General features: G+C 37.7%; 1 protein-coding gene across 1 annotated transcript in view; it reads right to left on the bottom strand.

Moving 5' to 3' along the window:
• Nucleotides 1–10,732: 10,732 nt before the first annotated feature.
• Nucleotides 10,733–23,484, bottom strand: part of LOC141560032 (sulfotransferase 2A1-like) — a 31,712-nt gene continuing 18,960 nt past the window's right edge. Inside the window, exons 3-7 of the mRNA XM_074297664.1 lie at nt 22,592–22,800; nt 15,689–15,815; nt 14,853–14,947; nt 12,094–12,274; nt 10,733–11,476 (exon numbers count right to left, since the gene is read on the bottom strand). Coding sequence (XP_074153765.1) covers nt 11,358–11,476; nt 12,094–12,274; nt 14,853–14,947; nt 15,689–15,815; nt 22,592–22,800 — 731 coding nt within the window. The 3' untranslated portion in view covers nt 10,733–11,357. The remainder of the gene's footprint in view (nt 11,477–12,093; nt 12,275–14,852; nt 14,948–15,688; nt 15,816–22,591; nt 22,801–23,484) is intronic.

The following is a 23,484-nucleotide window of genomic DNA, read 5'->3' as shown; positions in this document are numbered from 1 at the left end:
ATTAGGGTCAGTTCTCTATATATTGTGGAAATGAGACCTTTGTCAGAACCTTTGTTTTTAAAAATATTTTCCCAATTTGTTACTTCCCTTCTAATCTTGTTTGCATTAGTATTATTTGTACAGAAACTTTTAAGTTTGATGTAATCAAAATCTTCTATTTTGTGATCAATAATGATCTCTAGTTCTCCTCTAGTCATAAATTCCTTCCTCCTCCACAAGTCTGAGAGGTAGACTATCCTCTGTTCCTCTAATCTATTGAGTATCTCCCTCTTTATGCCTAAATCATGGACCCATTTTGATCTTATCTTGGTATATGGTGTTAAGTGTGGATCCATATCTAATTTCTGCCATATTAATTTCCAGTTTTCCCAACAGTTTTTTCCAAATAATGAATTTTTATCCCTAATGTTGGTATCTTTGGGTTTGTCAAAGATTAGATTGCTATAGATGTACCCTTTTTTGTCCTTTGTATCTAATCTGTTCCACTGATCTACCGGTCTATTTCTTAGCCAATACCAAATGGTTTTGGTGACTGCTGCTATATAATATAGCTTTAGATCAGGTACACTTAGACCACCTTCCTCTGAGTTTTTTTTTTTCATTAGTTCCCTTGCAATTCTCGACCTTTTATTCTTCCATATGAATTTTGTTGTTATTTTTTCTAGGTCATTGAAATAGTTTCTTGGGAGTCTGATTGGTATAGCACTAAATAAATAGATTAGTTTGGGGAGTATTGTCATCTTTATTATATTCGCTCGGCCTATCCAAGAGCACTGAATGTCTTTCCAATTATTTAAATCTGATTTTATTTTTGTGGCAAGTGTTTTGTAATTTTTCTCATATAATTCCTGACTTTTCTTTGGTAGATGGATTCCCAAATACTTTATACTCTCAACATTTGTTTGGAATGGAATTTCTCTTTGTATCTCTTGCTGTTGCATTTTGTTAGTGATATAGAAAAATGCTGAGGATTTATGTGGATTTATTTTGTATCCTGCCACTTTGCTGAAATTTTGAATTATTTCTAGTAACTTTTTAGCAGAGTCTTTGGGGTTCTCTAAGTATGCCATCATGTCATCTGCAAAAAATGATAGTTTGATTTCCTCATTTCCTACTCTAATTCCTTGAATCTCTTTCTCGGCTCTTATTGCCGAGGCTAGAGTTTCTAGTACTATATTGAATAGTAATGGTGATAGTGGGCAACCTTGTTTCACTCCTGATCTTACTGGGAAAGGTTGCAGTTTATTTTTATTGCATATTATGCTTACTGACAGTCTTAAATATATGCTCCTGATTATTCTAAGGAATAGTCCATTTATTCCTATACTCTCAAGAGTTTTTAGTAGGAATGGATGTTGGATTTTGTCAAATGCTTTTTCTGCATCTATTGAGATGATCATATGGTTCTTATTAATTTGATTATTAATATGGTCAATTATATTAATAATTTTCCTAATATTAAACCAGCCCTGCATTCCTGGAATAAATCCTACTTGATCATAGTGTATTATCCTGGAGATGATTTTCTGAAGTCTTTTTGCTAATATCTTATTTAAGATTTTAGCATCAATATTCATTAAGGCGATTGGTCTATAATTTTCTTTCTCAGTTTTCGATCTACCTGGTTTAGGTATCAGTATCATGTCTGTGTCATAAAAGGAGTTTGGGAGGACTCCTTCATCCCCTATTTTTTCAAATAATTTATATAATATTGGGGCTAATTGTTCTTTAAATATTTGGTAGAATTCACATGTAAATCCATCTGGCCCTGGGGATTTTTTCCTGGGGAGTTGATTAATAGCTTGTTCTATTTCTTTTTCTGAAATGGGACTATTTAAGCAATTTATCTCCTCCTCTGTTAATCTAGGGAGCCTATATTTTTGGAGGAAGTCATCCATTTCACTTAAGTTATCAAATTTATTGGCATAAAGTTGGGCAAAGTAACGCCTTATTATTTCTCTAATTTCCTCTTCATTGGTGGAAAGATCCCCCTTTTCATTTGTAAGACTAACAATTTGATTTTCCTCTTTCTTTTTTCTGATCAGATTTACCAAAGGTTTATCTATTTTATTGGCTTTTTCATAAAACCAACTCTTGGTTTTATTTATTAATTCAATAGTTTTTTTACTTTCAATATTATTGATTTCTCCTTTTAATTTTTGTATTTCAAGTTTAATTTTTGGTTGGGGGTTTATACTTTGGTCTTTTTCTAGCCTTTTAAGTTGTAAGCCCAATTTGTTAATCTTCTCTTTTTTCTATTTTCTTCAAATAAGCCTCTAAAGTTATAAAATTTCCCCTTATTACTGCTTTAGCTGCATCCCAAAGATTTTGGTATGATGTCTCATCATTGTCATTATCTTGGGTGAAATTATTAATTGTTTCTATAATTTGCTCTTTCACCCAGTCATTCTTTAAGATGAGATTATTCAGTTTCCAATTACTTTTTGGTCTATTTACCCCTAACTTTTTACTGAATGTAGCTTTTATTGCATTGTGATCTGAGAAGAAGGCATTTATTATTTCTGCCTTCCTACATTTAATTTTGAGATCTTTATGTCCTAGTATATGGTCAATTTTTGTATAGGATCCATGAACTGCTGAGAAGAAAGTATATTCCTTTCTATTGCCATTCAGTTTTCTCCAAAGGTCTATCATACCTAGTTTTTCTAATGTTCTATTTACTTTTTTAATTTCTTTCTTGTTTGTTTTGTGGTTTGATTTGTCTAAATCTGAGAGTGCAAGGTTGAGATCTCCCACTATTATAGTTTTACTGTCTATTTCTTCTTGCAATTCTCTTAACTTTTCCTTTAGAAAGTTAGATGCTATACCGTTTGGTGCATATATGTTTAGTATTGATATGGCTTCATTATTTATGCTACCTTTCAGCAGGATATAGTTTCCTTCCTTATCTTTTTTAACTAGATCTACTTCTGCTTTTGCTTGATCTGAGATAAGGATAGCTACCCCTGCTTTTTTGGCTTTACCTGAAGCATAATCGGCTCTGTTCCAACCTTTTACCTTTACTCTGTATGTATCTCCCTGCTTTAAGTGTGTTTCCTGCAGACAACATATTGTAGGGTTCTGATTTTTGATCCAGTCTGCTATCCGTCTCCATTTGATGGGATCGTTCATCCTATTCACATTTACAGTTAAAATTACTAATTCTGTATTTCCTGCCATCATATTATCCCCAGATTATGCTTTTTTCCCTTGATCCCCCTGATCCCCCTCCCCGATATTTAATTTACAGACCCCCCTTGTGACGTGCAACCCTCCCCCTTTTTTTTTTAGTATCCCTCCCCCCTCCCTCCAAGTCCCTTCACTCATTCTCCTTTTCCTTTTCCTTTTTCCTCTCCCCCCTTTTAATGAGGTGAGAGAAAATTCTCTGAAAAACAAATATGTTAATTATTTACTCTTTGAGCCTCTCCTGATGAGAGTAAGATTCACACAATGATTCTCCCCCTCACTAAATTCCCTCAGATATGGTGTATTTTCTATGCCTTTTCCTGGGATGTAGTTTCCCTCTTTTTATCATTCCTTCCCCTTTTTCTGAAACGACCTCCTTCTCTTTACTACCCCCCCTTTTTTTCTTTTATATCAGTAAAATCAAATTATCCTTGAGTACTTTTTATATACCCACAACAGAGTTACGGTTCTCAAGGGTTCTGTGTACCTTTTTCTGTTTCTCTTCAGTCTTGTGGATGTAGATCAAATTTTTTGTTTAAGTCTGGTTTTTTTCTTAGACACATATAGAATTCCTCTATTTCATTGAATGACCATCTTCTTCCATGGAAAAAGATGCTAAACTTAGCTAGGTAGTTCATTCTTGGTTGCAGTCCTTGATCTTTTGCCTTATGGAATATCAGGTTCCAGGCCCTTCTATCTTTTAATGTGGAGGCAGCCAGATCTTGGGTGACCCTTATTGTGGCACCTTGTTTTTTTCTAGCTGCTTGCAGGACTTTCTCCTTTGTGTGGTAATTCTGCAGCTTAGCCACAATATTCTGTGGTGTTCTTTTTTTAGGGTCTATTTCAGAAGGAGTTCGATGAATTCTTTCCACATCTACTTTCCCTTCTGTTTCTATTATCTCTGGACAGTTCTCTTTGATAATTTCCTGTAAAATAGAATCTAGGCTCTTTTTTTGGTCATAGTTTTCTGGAAGTCCAATGATCCGCAGATTATCTCTCCTAGATCTATTTTCCAGGTCTATAGATTTTCCCAGTATGTATTTGACGTTGTTCTCCAGCTTCTCATTTTTTTTGTTTTGTTTGACTGATTCTTGGGTTCTCTGTGAATCATTCATTTCTATTTGTTCCATCCTGACTTTTAAGGAGTTATTTTCTTCTTTCACAGTTTTTAGTTCTTTTTGTAAATGCCCAATTTCGTTTTTAAATGAATTATTTTGCTCTATTGAATTTTTTTCCATTTCCCTAATTTTTTTTTTGAGAATTATTTTCTTTTTCCAATTCAGAAATTCTATTTTCTTGAGACTTTTTTATCTTCTCCAATTCAGAAATCCTACTTTCCTGTGATTTTTTTAACCTTTTGTAATTCACAAATTTTGTTTCCTTGCATCTCCTGTAAATTCTTTATTTTTTCCAACTCCAATTTCAGGACGTTGTTATTCTCTATCATAGCTTCCCTTTCCTTTCCCCATTTTTCTTCAAGCTTTCTTAACTTTTTAATAGTCTCATCTAGGAGAGAGTTATGTGATGGAGGGCAGGAATCATTCCCCTTTAGGTTGTTATCTGCTGTCTCTCTGCTGTTAACTTCCTCGGGGTTGGATATCCGCTCTTTCTCTGTGTAGAAGGAATCTATGGTTTTTCTGGCTTTTTTGTTCGTATTTAAAAAATCTTTTGGGGTCTGTCCCTGGGGTAGGAAATTATTTATTTACTTCTTTACCAGCTTCCTCCCAGACCGGATGGATGCAGCGGCTCTTGTGCCTGAGCTAAGATAGACCTCTGGGAGAGAGTTCCCCACCCCCTCCCTGGAAGTGCCTCAGAGGTGACTAGCACTGCTGTGCCCCGAGGGCGCTGTGTTTTAGTGGCTTCCCTGAGGTTGAGATTGAACAGTAAATACGGCACAAAGCCTAGCCTATGAGTCCCGGTGGGGCGTGGATGTCTGCAGCAGGTGATGTGAGAAGCCCCTGTGCTCAAACTGGAAGTGTCTGCCAGAAACCGTGGTCCCTAGTTCAAAGGTTCCGCTTCTCTGGTACTTCCGGATCTGAGTTCCACTCCATCCAGCTAAGCTAGGCAATATGTGTTGCCTTGGGCCGTATCCACCCACTTGTCAATCTCTTAACTATTCTCAGGTGGTAGCTGAGGCCACACCCCCTGGTGCTGAGATCTGCTGAGTCACCCCCAGGGTCCTGGAAAATCTAATCTATCTGAGTTTTTTTAAAGTATTTTAGCTTTCTCTTCTGAACTGCTATATTATAAGCAGAGAAGAGCTAACGGCCTGTGCCAGATTCCTTTATCTCAGTGGCTTCTCTGATCCCAAAGCCCTTCCTAGCTCGATCGGCGCAGTATGCTAGCACCCAGCCGTCTGTGCTGGCCTCTCTTCTTCCTCCCCTGGGAACTGACCTTTTCTGTTGAAACTCCAGATTCTCTTCAGCTGGTAAATCATGCTTCCAGTCCTTGTGGTATCTATCAGTCCAGGGCTATTTGTGAGGCTGATTTATCTAATTGGTTGTGAGGGATTGAGGACGTTCACAGAGTCGTGTGTTTCTTCTCCGCCATCTTGGCTCCGCCGAGGTGAGATCTTTCAAGACAGTTTTGAAAATCGAGTAAGGCTTCATCTACTTCAGTGTTTGAGTAGGCCTGAAGGACTTTGAACATCTACTCAAGGGCATAATTGCAGTCCCCTCTCATGATATCTCCTCCCTTTTTCAGCCAAATATGGGCAACTAAGTACTTATTGGTCAAGTGCAATTTCGTGGGTAGATCTCAAATTTAGAATGTAAGGCTCTCAGCCAATGAGGATGAGGGTCAGTGGTGGGAGTGGGTATTTTGCATTAGGGATTAAAGGTGCTGTCCTGCCCACAGGAGGCGCTCCCTCTCTTCTTGTCTGCTGGAAGGGTGGGACGCCCTTCTCATGAGAATGTAAAATAAACTTTGATTTGTTTTCTACAGCTCTCTCCAGCTTTTTTTTTTATTAAATGGTGACCCCTCACCTTTTCCATACCACACAGAAAGAATCTCCATCCTTTACACGCTGCCTCATAATTCTTCTGCTTGGCTCTTCTGACTCTATCACTGCTCACTTTTACCTCTGGTAAGGAAGAACAAAGGTTATGTGGAGAACATTCGGGATAAGAGCATGAAATAAAGAAGGAAAAGGAAAGAAAATGGAAGCATGAAGGGAATTTGCATAGGTTTGAAGAAATGCTGAAAACTGTATTGGAGATGGGGAAATTTGAAAGGAATTGAAAGGTTTTCTGGAAATTTAGTAGTAGGAAGGGACTCAGGAGAGACAGAAGAGCTCTAATTCCAGTATATAAAGGGCCTACATATATATGAGGGGTTAGTGTTTTTTTAATTTTTTAAAGATAAATCCCCTCCTCCTTCCTCCTCCACAAATCTGAGAGGTAAACTATCCTATGTTCTTCTAATTAATTTTTAATTTCATTCTTTATGACTCATTTTGATCTTATCTTGGTATATGGTGTTAAGTGTGGGTCCATGCCTAATTTCTGCCATACTAATTTCCAGTTTTCCCAACAGTTTTTGTCAAACAATGAATTCTTATCCCAAAAGTTGGGATCTTTGCGTTTGTCAAATACTAGATTGCTATAGTTATTGACTATTTTGTCCTACACACTGGCCTTCTTAAAGATACTCTGACTATTACATAATTGGCCATGAATTTTTGAAGAAAAAGTTTCTAAAGTTCTTCTTAAAGGACCAACCATCTTTACAGATGCATACAAATATAACATCTGTGCTGTATACTCTCCTGACTTAGCTATAAAACAGAAGTTTTTTCTGTGCACTCAGCAGAAGGAGTTGTATGCAATCATGATAGCTCTTACTTATTATCTAGTCGATTTAAATATAGTATCTGATTCAGCCCATTCAGTAGGTGTGGTGCAAAGAATTGCCACAGCCCAGATAAAATTTGTAGCCTCTACCATATTTCAGGTTTTTAAGAAACTTCAAGAGCAAGTGAGAAAGCATCTAGGTAAGTATTACCTCTTCCACATTCGCTCTCATACTGGTATTCTAGGAATTATTTTTCTTGGAAACAAAAAGCAGCTTGTCTTCTCACCATGTTAGCCAACATTCCCCTATTTCGGCTCGCCCAAGAATCTCATTCTAAATATCATCAGGCTGCTCAAGCTTCATGTCTCCAGTTTGGGATAACAAAAGAGGGAGCTAGAGGCATAGTAAAAGCCTGTCCAGCTTGCCTTCCTTTCCATGCTCCTATGCTCCCTCCAGGTAAGAACCCTCGGGGTTTGAGACCCGCTGAAATTTGGTAAATGGATGTGACCCATTATAAATCTTTTGGTCGTCTGTCTTTTATCCACGTTGTGCTAGACACCTTTTCAGGATTCAAAAGAGACAGCCCCAGTGGTCACTGAATTCCTTATACAAGCATTTGCAATCATGGGTGTGCCACAAGCAATAAAAACAGATAATGGATCTGCATAGACTTTTTTTTTTTTTTTTTTTTGCTGATTTGATTGAGGTTAAGTGACTGGCCCAGGAACACACAGCTAAGCAGTGTTAAAGGTCTGAGACCAAAATTGAACTCAGGTCTTCATGACTTCAGGGATGGTGCTCTATCCACTGCGCCACCTAGCTGCCCCTCTGCATATACTTCTAAACATTTTCCATACTTTCTTCCTCAGTATCAGATTTTACACACCACTGGCATACCCTTCAATTCTTAAGGACAAGCAATAGTGAAAAGGAGAAACAGAGATATCAAGACCCTCTACCAGAAACCAAAGAGAGGGAGAGCCACAGATAACCCTAGAGAACTTTTAAACTTAATGCTTTATACTATTAATTTTTTAAATTTTTGATGAAGATGGGCTGGCTTTGGCAGACAGGTTTCACAAATTGCTGGAAGGCCAATGTCTAGCTGGACACTGGAGCAGCTCCACTATCTTTAGATAATTGCCAGGTGATGTGAGGAGATCTGGAGAGCAGTGAATGGGAGGGACCAGGCAGAAGAACTGCTTGGGACAGAAGGTTTGCTTGTGTATCTACAAATGGAGCAGAAATCCAATGGGTTCCAATGAGCTGTATCCACCTTGTCCATTGGAGAGAGATGGAAAAAGTGAAGCCCCTCTGCTTATTGAGGCTTGAGGCAGGCATGAAACCCACTCTGCACGTTAAAAAAAAATGTACAAACACTTTTGCAAAGATGATTTCATTTGGCACTGATGGAGAGAATGTGGGCCCAACACAAAACTCAGTAGACCTGAAAAATGAACTGCTCTTGTGAAAGAAATCAGCAAGTGTCCCATTTGAATAGCCCAGAGTTAACCAAGGTGGACAAATGAAAGTCACCTTACTAGAGCTGGATATTTTTCTGGATTGGCCATGGTGATGGGGAGAGGTATGAAGCAGGAGGAGATTTTGAAATCTAGTCAACTAATTGGCTAATCTAGTCACGTTTCTCTGCCTACTGAAGGAGTGAATAACAGGTACATGAAAATGTGATTTCCATTGTGGAAAAGCACCAAAACACCCTTATCAGTGTATATTATCTCACCATGACAAACCCTGATAAGGTCAAAGAAAAACTTTATATAAAAACCTGAAGATGCTCATCATCAATGTGTTTATAATACATTATAATATCAGACATATTCCTTAAGAGGGCTACAGTCAGAAACAGCAACGATCACTTATTACTGAAGACTTGCACATCTCATCCTCTCATCACCAACATTATCCTCATACAATTATTTAGGGCACTTTAGCCCATTTCTCATTCCAGGAGGCACATAGTGTGATCCTTTAACAAAAAGCCTGCTCAGAGAACTGGGGGCTGTCAAGGCGCACTTCTGATTCAATCCAGGGAGAAGACAGCTCTACAGCCTGAGTCTCTGGTGAGTTGTGATTATGGCTCCCGGTGTATCTGCCCCTGCTGATTTATCATTTGCTTGTCTCCATGGGACTCTGATTTAGGTAAAAATGATAAAACAGTAAGGATGGTATCTTTTAATTCCTGCATCAATTGGATTTATATGAGGCAGAGTTGGACAAAGTCATCAGCCTCACTCTGTCCTTCAACGTCATCAATTTGGCAACACCGAAGTCAAGATGCTTGGCATGGGTTGGTTTGGAGTAAGGACTTTGGCACTTTTTGATATCTAACCATGCTCTGATTCAGCTGATAGCTCCATTCTGGGGCTGGGGATTCTGATACTTTCATCAAAACCTGCCCTTCTCAGACTCACCACACTGTTCTTTCTCCCCAGGTATTTCCTAGGCCACCAATGGGACTAGGATCTTATTCCCCCCATTTTTTTCACTTGTGACTGGAAAAGTTATCAAATTAGCTTCAACTTTCCTGGAAAGTATGCATCAGCCAATCTCCGTGTGGGACATAGCCCCCTTCTGCAGGCCAACCAGCTAGTGTTTCCTTTAAAGGTCTTAAGATTGCTCTTGTCCCTGGCTGGCTCTAGAGATTGACATCCCTTCCTGATATCAATACCAGGTGTCCAGAAGGAGCTCCCAGTATTCATGGCTGCTTGGTTGCAAACCCTGATGGACAACTGGTGCAACAAAGCTACACCAGGCAGAATCAGCTCAGGGTGTCCTTGTTGAAGAACCAACTTTGTAAAGTTTTATTTATAGTTAAGCAAAGCTGCTTATGTGACCTGTGAAATGCTACACCCCAGAATCTAACCTATTGAAATACCAGCCTGTATCGGCCTGCTTCAGACACTCTCCAATTCCACTCCCAAACCTTGTGGCTTCCCTGGCCAACACTCCCTCCTGACTATGCTTCCCCTATTAACATGTAAACTCTTTCAGCACAGGGCCTGGCTTGATTTTATATTTGTAACTCTAGCACTTAGCAAAGTGCCTGACATAGACTGAGGACTTAAATTCTCATTCATTAATTTTTCATTATTTTTATTCAAAATTGATGCTTATATTAGGCTACTTCATTATCCTGATCCCTATTCTTTAAATTTTTATTTATGGACATGGGATAGCATGGCTTTCACTCCTTTCTTCGATTTTATTTCCTCTGAATTCCTCAGTATCTCACCCTCTATTGTTTTCCCTAAATTTGGGCTTCAGTTAGGTCCTAATTGATGCAAATAATGAATTCCATAAAGGAGTCCTATGCCTTCTAAGTTTCATTATTCAGATTCAATATTCATTATTATTATTATGAAAAATATATCCACTGGCTAGAGCCCAATGGAAAAAATGCAATGTGAATGTGAATCATGTGCACATTTATGAGATTCATTATACACAGTAACCAGGACCTGGCTGTAATTCTCTATAGACTCAACTTTGGTCAATATAGGTGGACAGCATTCTTTCTTTTTCTTTTTTGTTTTTTTAACCTTTCCTTTAAAGCTTTTCAGGTTATATTTGCAAAATTCCAAAAAAAAAAAAAAAAGTCTCCTTACCAAATTCTTTTTTATGCAATTTATCCTTTGTTTTGTGTGGTTATTTTAAGCTAGAAATGTTCCAGAAATCAAAGGATCAATTGTAATGCAAAAATATCTCGTTTTGCAAACTATTCATCATGACCAGCTTGGAGTCATTAAATTTATTTCATCAAGGCAAGCACTATTTGACATTACATAATCTCTTAGCATTATGAATTTGTTGAGAAATGATTACAGTCACCATCATCTCAACAGGTAGAACATTCAGCTTACAACATTCAGCATTTATTTATGTTTAAATCACAGGCTTAAAAGGATCTTTCCACAATAATATCTTTTTGTTTTGTTTTGTTTTGTTTTTTTGTTTTTGTTTTTTACTTAATAATTTTTTATTATATATTTATTTTTTATAATATTATCCCTTGTATTCATTTTTCCAAATTATCCCCCCCTCCCTCTATTCCCTCCCCCCGATGACAGGCAATCCCATACATTTTACATGTGTTACAATATAGTCTAGGTACAATACATTCCACAATAATATCTAATGCATGTGAGTCAAAAGTATAATTAGCATGCTGAGTAAGGGACCCACACTGGAAGCTTTCCTTTGGGAAGCAGCATGGATGCCTGTGTTTCAATTCTAATTTTCTTTCTGCTAGGTATAGTAATAAGAGAATAAAAAGTAGAAGAGAGACGCAAAGGAGGAGCCAGAATTATCATTTGTTGATCATATAGGGATGAATCAGAGAACACCAGATGATCTCCATCTCAGCATTGATCCCATGGGAAGAGATCTTGGTCCATCCCCTTCATCTTCTCTTGGTACAGCTTGTTGAATGTCTCCATTTGAGTCACTGTGAAGTGGTTTTTCCAGTCTCCACAGATTCCTGTCACATATGGAATGAGGGCAACAGGTGCTGGGGTCATGTCCTTAGTGATCATTTTTCCCCATCCCCTTCTCCCTTTCCTCCTTGGCTTAGGAAGAAGACATGGGTAAACTGCAGTGACTGATATTGATGGGATAGCACCCTCCCCTGCAACCAGTGAGTTTTTCTCTTCATCATTCATCATTTAAGCAGTATTGACAGGGAGCCTTGCCTCTTCCTCTTACTGCTCCTCTGCTGAATTTTTCTCAGATGCAGGAAAACCTGGGAGAGGTTTTCTTGGAAAGTCATACATTCTATCTCTGAGTGTATCATATACATATATATATATATATATATATATATATATATATATATATATATATATATATATATACTACAGTATTATAAATACATATATAATATATTTTGCTAAAACAAATATACTATATATAGTATAAGTATACTACAGTCTATTATATTAATGGGACAAATTCTTAGGCTGTCTCTTTTCTGTCCTACTGTTTTGAGATTCATACCTTCTCTGATTCTATTTCTGAGTGCCTAAATGTTAGCTGGGATGGGAAGTGTGGTGAACCACCTACTGAACTCTCTTATGATCCTAGAACATTGCTTCTCACCTTTTCTCATCATCGTAATTTTAACAGATTCCATATTTCCAGGAAATATAGGTTCTTTGTTTTCCAGGATATAGTTTTTCATGACTTGGAAGGAAGCATTCTTCACGACTGAATTAATTTCTTCCTCACTCAGCTCCTTGCCCAAGAATTGACAAATTTTTTCCACACTGCCCTTAAGGTTCTAGGAAAAATTACAACAACTTATAATGGTGAGATGAAAAAGTCTTAGAGAAAGAAAAGGAGGGAAAGGGAGTGGACAAATGTGTAAGAGAAGCAGAAACAGAGATTTTAGATGAAGAGAGAAAGAAAAATCTGAAGGGAAAGATTTGAGAGAAATAGTGAAAGAACTAAGTAAAGGGACAAAAGACATTAGATTGGGTGCTAGGGAGTAGTAAGAATGGGAAAGAGGATGAAAAGACAATCAAGTAGTGAAGGAGAGAAGGTAGACAATTTGAAGGTAGAATAGAGAAGAGGAAAAGGAAGTAAAATAAGAAATTATGGTGAGTGAAGAGCTGGTATGGAAGGCAGAGATAAAAAAAGAGAAGAATTGACACAAATGAAAGAAAGTAGAAAATAATTGGAAAAGATGAGGAGAAAAAGGAAAAGAAAAAAGAGGAGCTGGAGTAAAAAAGAAGAGGAAAAAAACAGGAGAAATAGAGGCAAAAACAAAGGAAGAAACAACAAATATGGGAGATGGAGAGAAAGAAAGAAATTAAATGAAAATAGAAAGAAGATAATTCAGTTCCAATTGATCAGAAATGGACACAATCAGCTGCACCCAGAGAAGGAACACTGGGAATGAGTGTAAACTGTTTGCATTTTTATTTTTCTTCCCAGATTATTTTTACCTTCTGAATCCAATTCTTCCTGTGCAACAAGAAATTTGGTTCTGCACACATTTGTTGTATCTAGGATATACTATAACATATGTAACATGTATGGGACTGCCTGCCATCTAGGGGAGGGGATGGAGAGAAGGAGGGGAAAATTCAGAACAGAAGTGAGTGTGAAGGGATAATATAAAAAATTGCCCATGCATATGTACTTCCAAAAAAAGGTATAAATATAATTATATAATTATAAAATTAATAAAAAAGAAAATAGAAAGAAGAGTTGAAGAAAAAAACTAAAGAAACAGAACAGAAGGAAGAGATGGAGGGAAAGAAAAAGGAAAAGAAAATAGAGAAAGAAATGTAGGGAAAGGAAGAAAAGAAAAAAATTGGAAGAACAGATCGAGGGAAAGAAAATGGAAAAAAGGAAAAAATATTGGAGTAAAAGAAAAAAGAAAACAGAAAGTAGAGTAATGGAAAAAAATGAAAAAGGGAAAAGAGGAGGTGGAAGAAAAGATAGAAAGGAAGAGAAAAAAGGAAAAAGAGACAAAGAGAAAGAAAGAAAACAGGAAGAAAATATGAAGGGAAAGAGGAAGAAAGAGCAAGCTGGAAGAAGAGTTTAAACGAGAAGTTAAGGGATACTGAGTAGATGGGGAAAAGCAAAATATATCTTATTAGTAGATGGAGTGGTTGAGGAGAGGAAAGAAAGAGGGAAAAGGGATTAAAGAAAAGGGGGGGAAAACCCCATCAGGGTAAGTTCATAGAGGAATATGCAAGAGATCTCTGAGGAAATTTTTTAAAAACTAAGAAATGAAGAGGAAAGAAGAGGTTTAGACAAAGAGACAGACGATAGAAAAAGAAAGAGATAAGGCATGAACAAAAGTATAATGAAAGGAAAGGAAAGACATTAGGCAGGAGAGAAAGTACATATAGAGATTGGGTAAGGGAAAGCTCAAGAGATTCCTGGGAAATTACTCAGGATTGTGGGAGCTCCTCTCACTAAGTTCCCAAACCACACAAAGAAAATCAACCTCATGTGGCTGTCACAAGGGAAGCTTCTGACAGATATGGAGATATCCTGCAAAGAGCTCTTGACAAATGCCAGGATCTCCATGGAAGAGATTCAGAGTGAGGGGACATGACTGGACCAGAGGATGGACCCAGGATCAGAACTAGCAGGTACTGTAAAGAATACTTGATGGTTTGGTTTTTTTAAACAAGTTACTGCATCATATATTTGTACCTTCAGAACCAAACACTGGCATATGGAGTCTGGCCTTTCTGAACTGGGACTCAATCTTCCTTTCTCTTTCTCAGCTGCTCTGTTGATGCAGTTTCTGACATACTCCAGCTTTCTCCTTAGGTCTGTGTGCTCCGTCCTATTTCTAGATGTTTGTGCCTGCTTTCCCCTCCTTCTTAACCCAGTGTCAGCCTCTGATGAACATGGCCCTCCATGTCTTGGTTTGGGGCATTTATTCTGACTTTCCCCCATGCTTGGAAAATTCTCCACTGTCCATTCTGTCTGACTTCCCTGGCTTTTAAAAACTCCTAATGGAAATCCTACCTTCTACAGGAAGCCTTTCCCAAGCCCTCTTCATCCTAGCCTGCCCGTCTCCTGAATGTGTCCAATTTATTACAGTACTGTTCTTATTCATATAAAGTCATTTGCACATTCTCCCCAATTAGATTTTATGCTGTTTGAGGGCAGGAGCTATCTTTTGCCTTTCTTTGTATTCCTAGCACTTAGCAAAATGCCTGGCACGTAATCCTTAGAAAACATTGTTCCTTTTCTGAATGAAACAATATGCAACCTGTCATGCAGAACTAAGATATATGCAAGATTAATTGGAAAGAATTGAAAAAAGGGAAGGCAGTAACATTAATGGGGACCCCTGGAAAGATGAAAAGGGAAAAGGACAGGGACCTTACTTGATGAAGTTCCTCATAGGTTAGGAACAAAAACTTCTCAGAATTTCTCATGGGAAGCCATCCTTTGATGTGGTCAAACCAGGACCCAAGTGGTACTGAAAATGAATGGAAAAGGAGAGATGGGAGCCCAAGTTATTTTTGTTTCAGGTTGATAAGGTGCTTACCTGCCCTAGATGCCTGTCAGAATGAGAGTCATGGACAAAGAAGTAAGTTCTGCTCTTATGTTATACAGTAAGAGGGGATAGTGGGGTTGGGAGTGGAGAGAGAGCTTGATTCCTAATCACAGAAAAATGTCATTTAAGAGCAGTCTAGCTAGGAGAAGAGCCCAGGGAAGTCACAAGTACAACCAAGAACTTGGTTCAGGTGCTGGCCTTAGCCTGAGAGTTCTCAGCAAGAGAAAAGGCTAGGTTGGACCCCTGAAGTAAATGATATTAAAACTTCACTAAGGAAGAAATAGGGGAACTTGAATGGTTTACATTTCAATCCACGCCCTGATCTACTCTCTTGAGACTTTGCTTTTCAGAAATACAACTGGTCTTAGATTCAAAAGGCCTGGGCCCGAATTATTGTCATGTCTGAAAATTTCTTGGTCATATGGTCTTGAAAAAATCCCTTTTGCAGTCTTCACTTCTAACACTCTTCTCTAAGATGGGGGAGGCAGTCTTTGCACTGTCTATATTGCTGAGCTGTTGGAAGGCATGTGCCTCCCAGGAAATGAAAGGATGTCAATAAAATAGGGATTTTCATTATGATGGTAAAAGGGTGCTGAGAACATATAGAGAAAAGTGATAAGGATGGGAAGTAGGATGCAGTTCCATCATTCCTTCTTCACTCACATTTTCCCTGCAGGAACTCTTCAAAGAAATGCTCAAAAGTTGAGTGTAATGGGTAACGTGGGACATGATATTTATAATGGTATAAAGATACAAGGACGTCCCTTGGATTCCTAGCAACATAAAGGATCTGAAAGAGAAATCGGAAGATTGCATGGTTAGCACATCCATTTTCCTTCCTCATGAAGCATCTCTAGCTGGGAGAGCATTTGACCCATTTTTTGGAGCTGCCTTCTCCATCCATTTCTTATATCTCTTGTCTTTACTACTCTGCTGGCAGGTAACAGGTGCTTAATAAATCTTTTTTGGCTGGCTGACTTAATTGTCTTTGACCATTGGTGCTACTGGTAAACTGTTTCTATTGTATGTAATTACTCATAGATGGATCACTCATGTTGGTAACTACATATTTCTGCTATGGTCATGGCAGCACCTACTCACCCCAGGGGCTAGATTGCTTTTCCCTAAATACTCTCATAATATCAGATCCTGGTTCTCATAGAAAAACCACCTCAGAACTGGAGTTACACTTAGATTTTGTCAAAATTCTACACGTGATTCTGTTGTAGGGAAAATAATTTCCTCATTCATGACTTTAATTTTGAGTCCTTGCCAATGTCTTTCTATTAATGCAAAGCAGCTATTCACAATAATGACAGTATTCGACATCAAATATACTTATTTACTTAACAATAAGGAAAAATAAAGAAAGAAAGGGAATCAGCATTTATTAGATAGTGACTTAGAATAAAGGCATGACAATATCCTGGCTGAGGATGGCATTCAAATAAAGGACAGATAAGAATGTGTATGGTAGGAGTCTTGTAACTCAAATTAAACTAGTTTTCAATTGAAAAGTATGAGAAAGAGAAGCATATAATAGAAAGGATGTCTATTCTGGAGGAAGTGGAAATTCTGTATAAAGAAAGGACAGAGAGGAAAGCAATTCTAGGGGCATACTGAGTGCTTATCAAACGTTTCATTTGGTTGACTAAAAGAAGTAAAGGGATTATGATCAGAAGTAGACAAAGATGCTCTGGAAATATTCTAATTAACAAAGACTGCAGATAATGCAAATAAAGTCTCATCACAGAGAATGTACCCTAAAAATCAAAATGGGCCCAGATAATATAGGGAAAATGGAGGGTAAAGGCAAATGAAGGAGGGAGTCATGACACTAATATCTTCAATATGACTGAACAACTTGTTCAAAGATCTTTCAGTAAATGTACTGTTCCATACAGTAGAAGTGTTAGCATCTCCTTATATATCCTAGACATTCAGGGTTCTCTGGAAAGAGGGGTTGGACATCATATGTGACAGCCTTGATGTACGTCTCTTTCCAGCTTCAGCCTGAAAATCTCTATTCTTCCCTTTATATTCATCATCTTCTCCTCTTCAGACTTTTTGCTTGATTACTTTTCCCTTGATTCCTTCTTCTCTTCTTCCTTTAACTCAAGTTGTTCTTCAGAAAGCTCTAGCATTGCAGAAGAAGAGAGGCAGAAGGGAAGAGAAGCAGCCATCCAGTCAAACCCCTACATTATTGAAATATTTATTCTTTTAGTGCCATCTGCAACCTCCTTGTCTTCCTTTTGCACCTCCTCTTCCCTCTTCCTCTCCTGCTTCCAGTTCTCTGATTCACAGCCTGCATGGTTCAAGTACACAATAAACCTATCTGCTTGAAAGGTATTAAATAGTGAAGTTCTTAGATGCTTCCCCTAATGTTCCAATTTTACGTTGACCCATGGAATCCCAAAGGAATTGTTGATGAATAAAATCTTAGTGGCCAGAGCCAGATCTTTTAGATCTCTTTTTGTCTGATAAACTAGAAATTAGGGATTGCCCTGAGTGCTGAATAGCCTGGGAAACAAAGACCACTTTAATTACTATTAAGAGCTGAGCCAACACAATAAAACTGACAATTCTACCTAAAGTAATTTACTTATTGCTATGCCAACAATTATTTAATAGGGCTGGAAAAAATAAAATTCAATTGGAAGAATGAAAGGTGAAGAATATCCAGGAAATCACTGAAAAGAAATGTGAAGGTAGGTGACCTAGTCATACCTGAGTTCCAATTTCATTATTAAGTGGTAATTATCAAAACACTTTGTCCCTAGCTAAGAAATAAATTGATGGATCAGTAGAATAGATTAGGTATACAAGATATTATAGTAAATGACCATAGTAATCTAATGTTTAACAAACTCAAAGATTTAAGCCTTTTGGACATAAATTCTTTATTTGATTAAAAACTGCTGGGAAGACTGGAAAATAATCTGACAGAAACTGGTTACAGACATATTTCATACTGTATACCATATAGTAATGTTCTTTTCTCTAAATTGTAATGTTCTCTGGGAGCAGGTTTCTAGGGGTGCTTCTGGACGCAGCCTTAGTTTCAGTTCAGTTCAATAATCCCAAATGCAGCCAGGAGTTAAAGTCCAGATCCTTTATTGTGTCCTTCAAAGTCCTGAATCTTTTCCTGGGCCCAGTTAGCTTTAATAGAGGCTTATGTCTCTCCTTGGTTCCGAGAGCTCCCTCCGAATCTCTCCAGTACAAAGGTGGAAGTTGGAATGAATCTTGACTCCCTCCTAGATTGTGGGCTTGTGGCTTTCTGACTTGTGAATCTCCTGGAAATCAATTCTAATTGTAAATCTCCTGGAAGTCCCCAATCTATGTATGCTCTCCAAAGGTGTGAACTCCAATGTGTGAACCAATGTGTGCACTCCTTTAAAGGTATGAACTAAGCACCTAGTTTCAAGTTCTGGCCCATAACACCATATGAAGGTCAAAATGTATACATGATTTATTCAAAGATGGTGATACTAGTAGGAAAGTCGAAGAGCATAGAATAATTTAATTGTCAAATCTATGGAGAATGGAAGAATTTAACATGAAACAAGATATAGAGAGCATTACAAAATGTAAAATGCATAATTTTGACTCTATAAAAATGAAAAGTTTTTGCACAAAACCAATGCAACCAAAATTAGAAGAAAAACACAAAACTAGGATAAAAATTTATAATGAGTATCTATGATAAAGACCTCATTTGTCAAGTACATAGATAAATTTATAAGAATACTAGTAATTCCTCAGTTGGTAAATCGTCAGAGGATATGAACTGGCAGCTTTCAGCCAAACAAATCCAAACTATCTGTACTCATATAACTTCTAAATCACTACTGATTAGATAAATGCAAATTAAAACATCTCTGAGATGCCACCTGACATTGATCAGATTGTCTAATGTGACTAATAAGAAAATAATAAATTTAAGAGGCTATATGGGAAAACTAGGACACTAATACACTGGTACTAGAATTGTGAACTCATCCAACTATTCTGGAGAGCAATGTGGAACTATAGAATATAAAACTTTGCACCCTTTGATCTGACAGCGACATTATTTGGCCTGTATCCAACAGAGGTAACAAAGGGGAAATAATCTATTTGTACAAAATTATTTATAACAGGTCTTTTTGTGGTGGCTAAGAATTGGTAGGGGAATGCCTATGAATTGGGGAATGGTTGAACAAGATAGTACATCAGATTGTAATGGCATAATGTGTAATGGCATATTTAGAAAACCAGGAAAGATTTATGTGAAACAATAAAAATTGAAATGAGTAGAACCAAAAGAACATTATATACAGTCACAACAATATAGTATGATGAACTGTTTCTCAGCAATATTATGATCCAAGATAATTACGAAGAACTCATGATAAAAATCATGAGAGAAATCATTAGAGAAAGTATTAATGGTTAGTTTTTGCTTTTGTTGAGGCAATTGGGGTTAAGTGACTTGCCCACAATCCCACAGCTAAGAAGGCTCAAGTGTTTGAGAGCAGATTTGAACTCAGGTCCTGCCACCTAGTTGCCTCAGTGCTTTTTCAAAGCAGATTAAACATACTATTCCTCCATTCATTTCTTTTTTCATTCATTGCACCTTTATTTCCTTGAAGGGAAGCTGAACTGTGAGTGCATCTAGTGACAAAAAAGGGCTGATATTATAAAGATAAATATTGCTCAGGTTGCCCAAAAAACGAATTTAAATTCAACTTTAAATTTAATTCAAGAACTACTAAACCTAACTTAAATTTAAATGATAATCAAAAGGGGGACATCTCTTTTGATATGTAAACAAACTTCTTCAGAGGATAATGAAAATTTTACAGAAACAGTGTAGGCCTAAAAGCAGCCATCAATGGAATGTAAGAGACATGAACCAAATTAAGTTGGATATGGTCAAATAGGAGATAGAAAGATTAAACATCCACATCGTAGGCGTCAGTGAAATTAAATGGAAGGGAATGGCTGAATTTGATTCACATGATCATTACATATGTTACTGTGGATATCAAGTGATATCTGTTCAAATCTAAGACAAGCTCTTCAAGGTCACAGAAACACAAGCAAGTTCTCTAACCATTGATGCTAAAGAGAACAAAAATCACACTCATGAATGGATTGCAATATTAAAATAGGAAGTTTTAAAATAATTGGAATAACAGGCAAGGTTGGTTTGGGTACAGAAAATAAATCAGGGCAGAGACTAATAGAGTTTTGTCAAAATAACTTATTGGCCATAGCAAACACTTCTTTTCAACAACCTAAAAAAATCCTCTACACATGAATATAGTCAATATAGATGGTCAATATAGAAATCTCATTGTTTATACATCTTGCATTCAAGCGTGGAGAAACGCTATGTAGTCAGTTAAAATAAAACCTAAAGCTGACCATGATTCAGATCCTGAACTTCTAGTAGCCCAATTCAGATTTAAATGGAAAAAAGAGGGGGAAACCATCTGAACCTATAGGTATGAACTAATTTATATTATTTACGAATATGAAATGGAGGTTAATTGATAGATTAAAAGGATTAGAGCTGGTATACAGAGCGCCTAAAGATCTCTGGACAAAAGTTCGAAATATTATCTGGGAGGCAGCCACAAAGACAAAGCATTCCAGATAAAAAGAAGTGTGAAAAAGCTAAATGATTGTCTGCTGAAGTTTTACAAACAGCTGAGGGAAGAAGGTAAATTAAATATATGCCCAAATGAATGCAAAATTTCGTAGAATACCAAGGAGACACAAGAAGGTTTTCTTACATGAGCAATGGAAAGATGTAGAAGAAAACAATAGTGTAGGATAGACAAGAGATTTCTTTAAGAAAATTAGAGATTTCAAGGGCAAGTTTCAATGGACAAGATAAAAGACAAAAATTGTAGGGGTTTAACAGGAGCAGAGGAGATTAAGAAAAGATGGTGAGAATGCACAAAAGAAGCAGACAAGAAATCTCTTACCATCACTGATAACTAGGATGGTGTGGCTACTGATCTAGAGCTAGACATTCTGGAGGATGAAGTCAAATGGGTCTTAGGAAGCCTCACTAAAAATAAGGCTAAGAGAAAAACTCTGGGAAGATGGTAGAGTAGGTCAGAACATTTCAAGCTCTCCAGATTTTTCCCACAAACAGAACAAATATGTGCCTCAGAGTGAACATAGACTTCAGAAAAACAAAGACTTGTAGAAGAATGGTGTTCCTCCTGAGAACAGAAGTTGAGAAAAAAGTCCCCAGGATGAAGTTTAACTCAGATGAAGAGCAAACAGCTCCAGGCTAACTCAACAGAAATAGCAAGTGAAGAACCCTGGGGCTAAAGATTCAGTCAGAATCACAGGAACTTTCACCTCAAAGACAGTGTGGGAAATTAGGGCTTTGAGTACTGGAAGACCTAGGGAACTTCTGCTGATTAAGAATACCAGCAGCTGTGCTGCTGAGACATAGCTCTGCAAAAGAAGAAACCAGCATATCCAGTGAGTAGTATAATTCTTTGAAATGTTTCTCTGCCCAGAGAGAATTTATAAAAGAACTCAAAAAAGAATTTGAAAATCAAATGTGAGACACTGAAAAAAAGAAAAGAAAACAAAACAAACAAAAAAAAATCCAAGAAAAAACAAGAAGATTGTGGAAAAAAAGGTAACCATTTGAAAAAGGAGATAGTATCACAGATGAAAATAACTCTTTGAAAATTAAAATTGGGCAAGGGGAAGACAGTGAAGCTATAAGAGACCAGGAAATAACAAAATAAAATAGAAAAGGATGAAAAAAAAATAGAACAGAATTTGAAATATTAGAAAAACAGATCTGGAGACCACATTAAGAAGAGAAAATATAAGAATAATTAGGCTACCTGAAAGCTGTGACCAAAAAGGAAACTTGACACAATAGTGCAAGAAATAATCAGATTATCCTTGAGTATAGAACATGAGGAGAAAGTAGAAATGGAGAAAATCCACTTACCATCTTAAAGGGATCCTTTCAGCCCCAATTAACCCTATCTGTCCCACCTCTTCATTGCTCCTGGCTTCTCCTTTGGAGCAAGCATCAAACAAACAAACAAATAAAACCTAACCACTTGTATATATGTTGGCCCACTAGATATTGGAAGAAGAACTCTTCTGTCTCTCTGAGTCCCTTCCTACTACTAAATCATCAGGAAACCTTTCAATTCCTTTCAAATTTCCCCGTCTCCAATACAGTTTTCAGCATTTCTTCAAAGCTATATAAATCCTCTTCATGCTTCCATTTTCTTTCCTTTCCTTTCCCTTCTTTATCTCATGCTCTTGTTCTGAATGTTCTCCACATAACATTTATCCTCCCTTGCCAGAGGTAAAAGTGAGCAGTGACATAGTCATAAGGAACAAGCAGGAGAATTATGAGGCAGTGTGTAAATGTTGGAGAGCAAAGAGAAACCTCCATCTGCTTCCTCCCGTTCCTGAATTCCTATGAAATATGAACCAGAAATGTTGCTCCAGCCTCTCTCTGTCCCATCCTCCTTCCACCTCCTAGATATCTGTTTCTTTCTCTTTTAACTGGGGCCCGCATGTGCTCACCTTGGCCTTGCTGGTGAAATAGGACTTAGGGAAGAGATGGACTGGGAGATGGGAAGTGAAGAGACCGGAGTCTGTCCTGTTCTTGATCATTTCCATGGTATTTTTAAACTCGATCCAGGGACAACGTTTCCAATAAGGGACAGATTTAACCCAAGTGGGGTCCCCTTTTGAGTAGATCAGGCTGAGGATGTGTATCATCCAGTGAGTTCCTGCATGGAATAAAAACAAAAGGTGGGTTAGGGTCTCATGATTATTTTATTCACAGAATCATAGGTAGGAGAGGCAGGAGAGATTTCACAGATTTCAGTCTTGCCCACATTTGAACAAGCCAGTGGAAAACTTCCACAGGAGGAGGGGAAAGGACTCCCAGCTCTACCTGAGAGAGTGCTACTTACTAAGTTGAGATGAAATTCAAATGTGCCTGGGGAGGTGGATGGCTACACCAAAGAGTCTATGGCGATTCCACCAGCATCTTTGGAGCACTTATGGGGTGCCAGACACTGTGCTGAAGAAGGCTGGGGATCAGAAGGAAAGAAAAACTCAGTCTCTTACCACAAGGGGCTCATAATCTAAGGTAAGAGGAGAAATGTGAATAACTGAGTTCATATCAGTGACATAGAGAATGGATGCAGGGGGATCTCAGAGAGGAAAGAGCAGGGAGTTGGGAGTTTCATGGAAAGTTTCCAGTAGAAGGTGATAATTGAGCTCAGTCCTGCAGGAAGCTAGGGAAGGTATGAGACCAAGATGAGGAAGGGGAACCTTCCAGGCATGGGGGAGCCGGCCAGCACAAAGTCTAGGCTCAGTGTACAGTGTGTCAGTGTATTGTGATCAGAGTTGGGAGACTTAAGCATGTGGTCCCAGAATTCAAGTTGTTCACTATAGTGGCGTGAGAT

This window comes from Sminthopsis crassicaudata, chromosome 3, assembly GCF_048593235.1.
Source record: "Sminthopsis crassicaudata isolate SCR6 chromosome 3, ASM4859323v1, whole genome shotgun sequence".
Taxonomy (NCBI): domain Eukaryota; kingdom Metazoa; phylum Chordata; class Mammalia; order Dasyuromorphia; family Dasyuridae; genus Sminthopsis; species Sminthopsis crassicaudata.
This window is presented reverse-complemented; position numbering and strand designations above follow the sequence as displayed.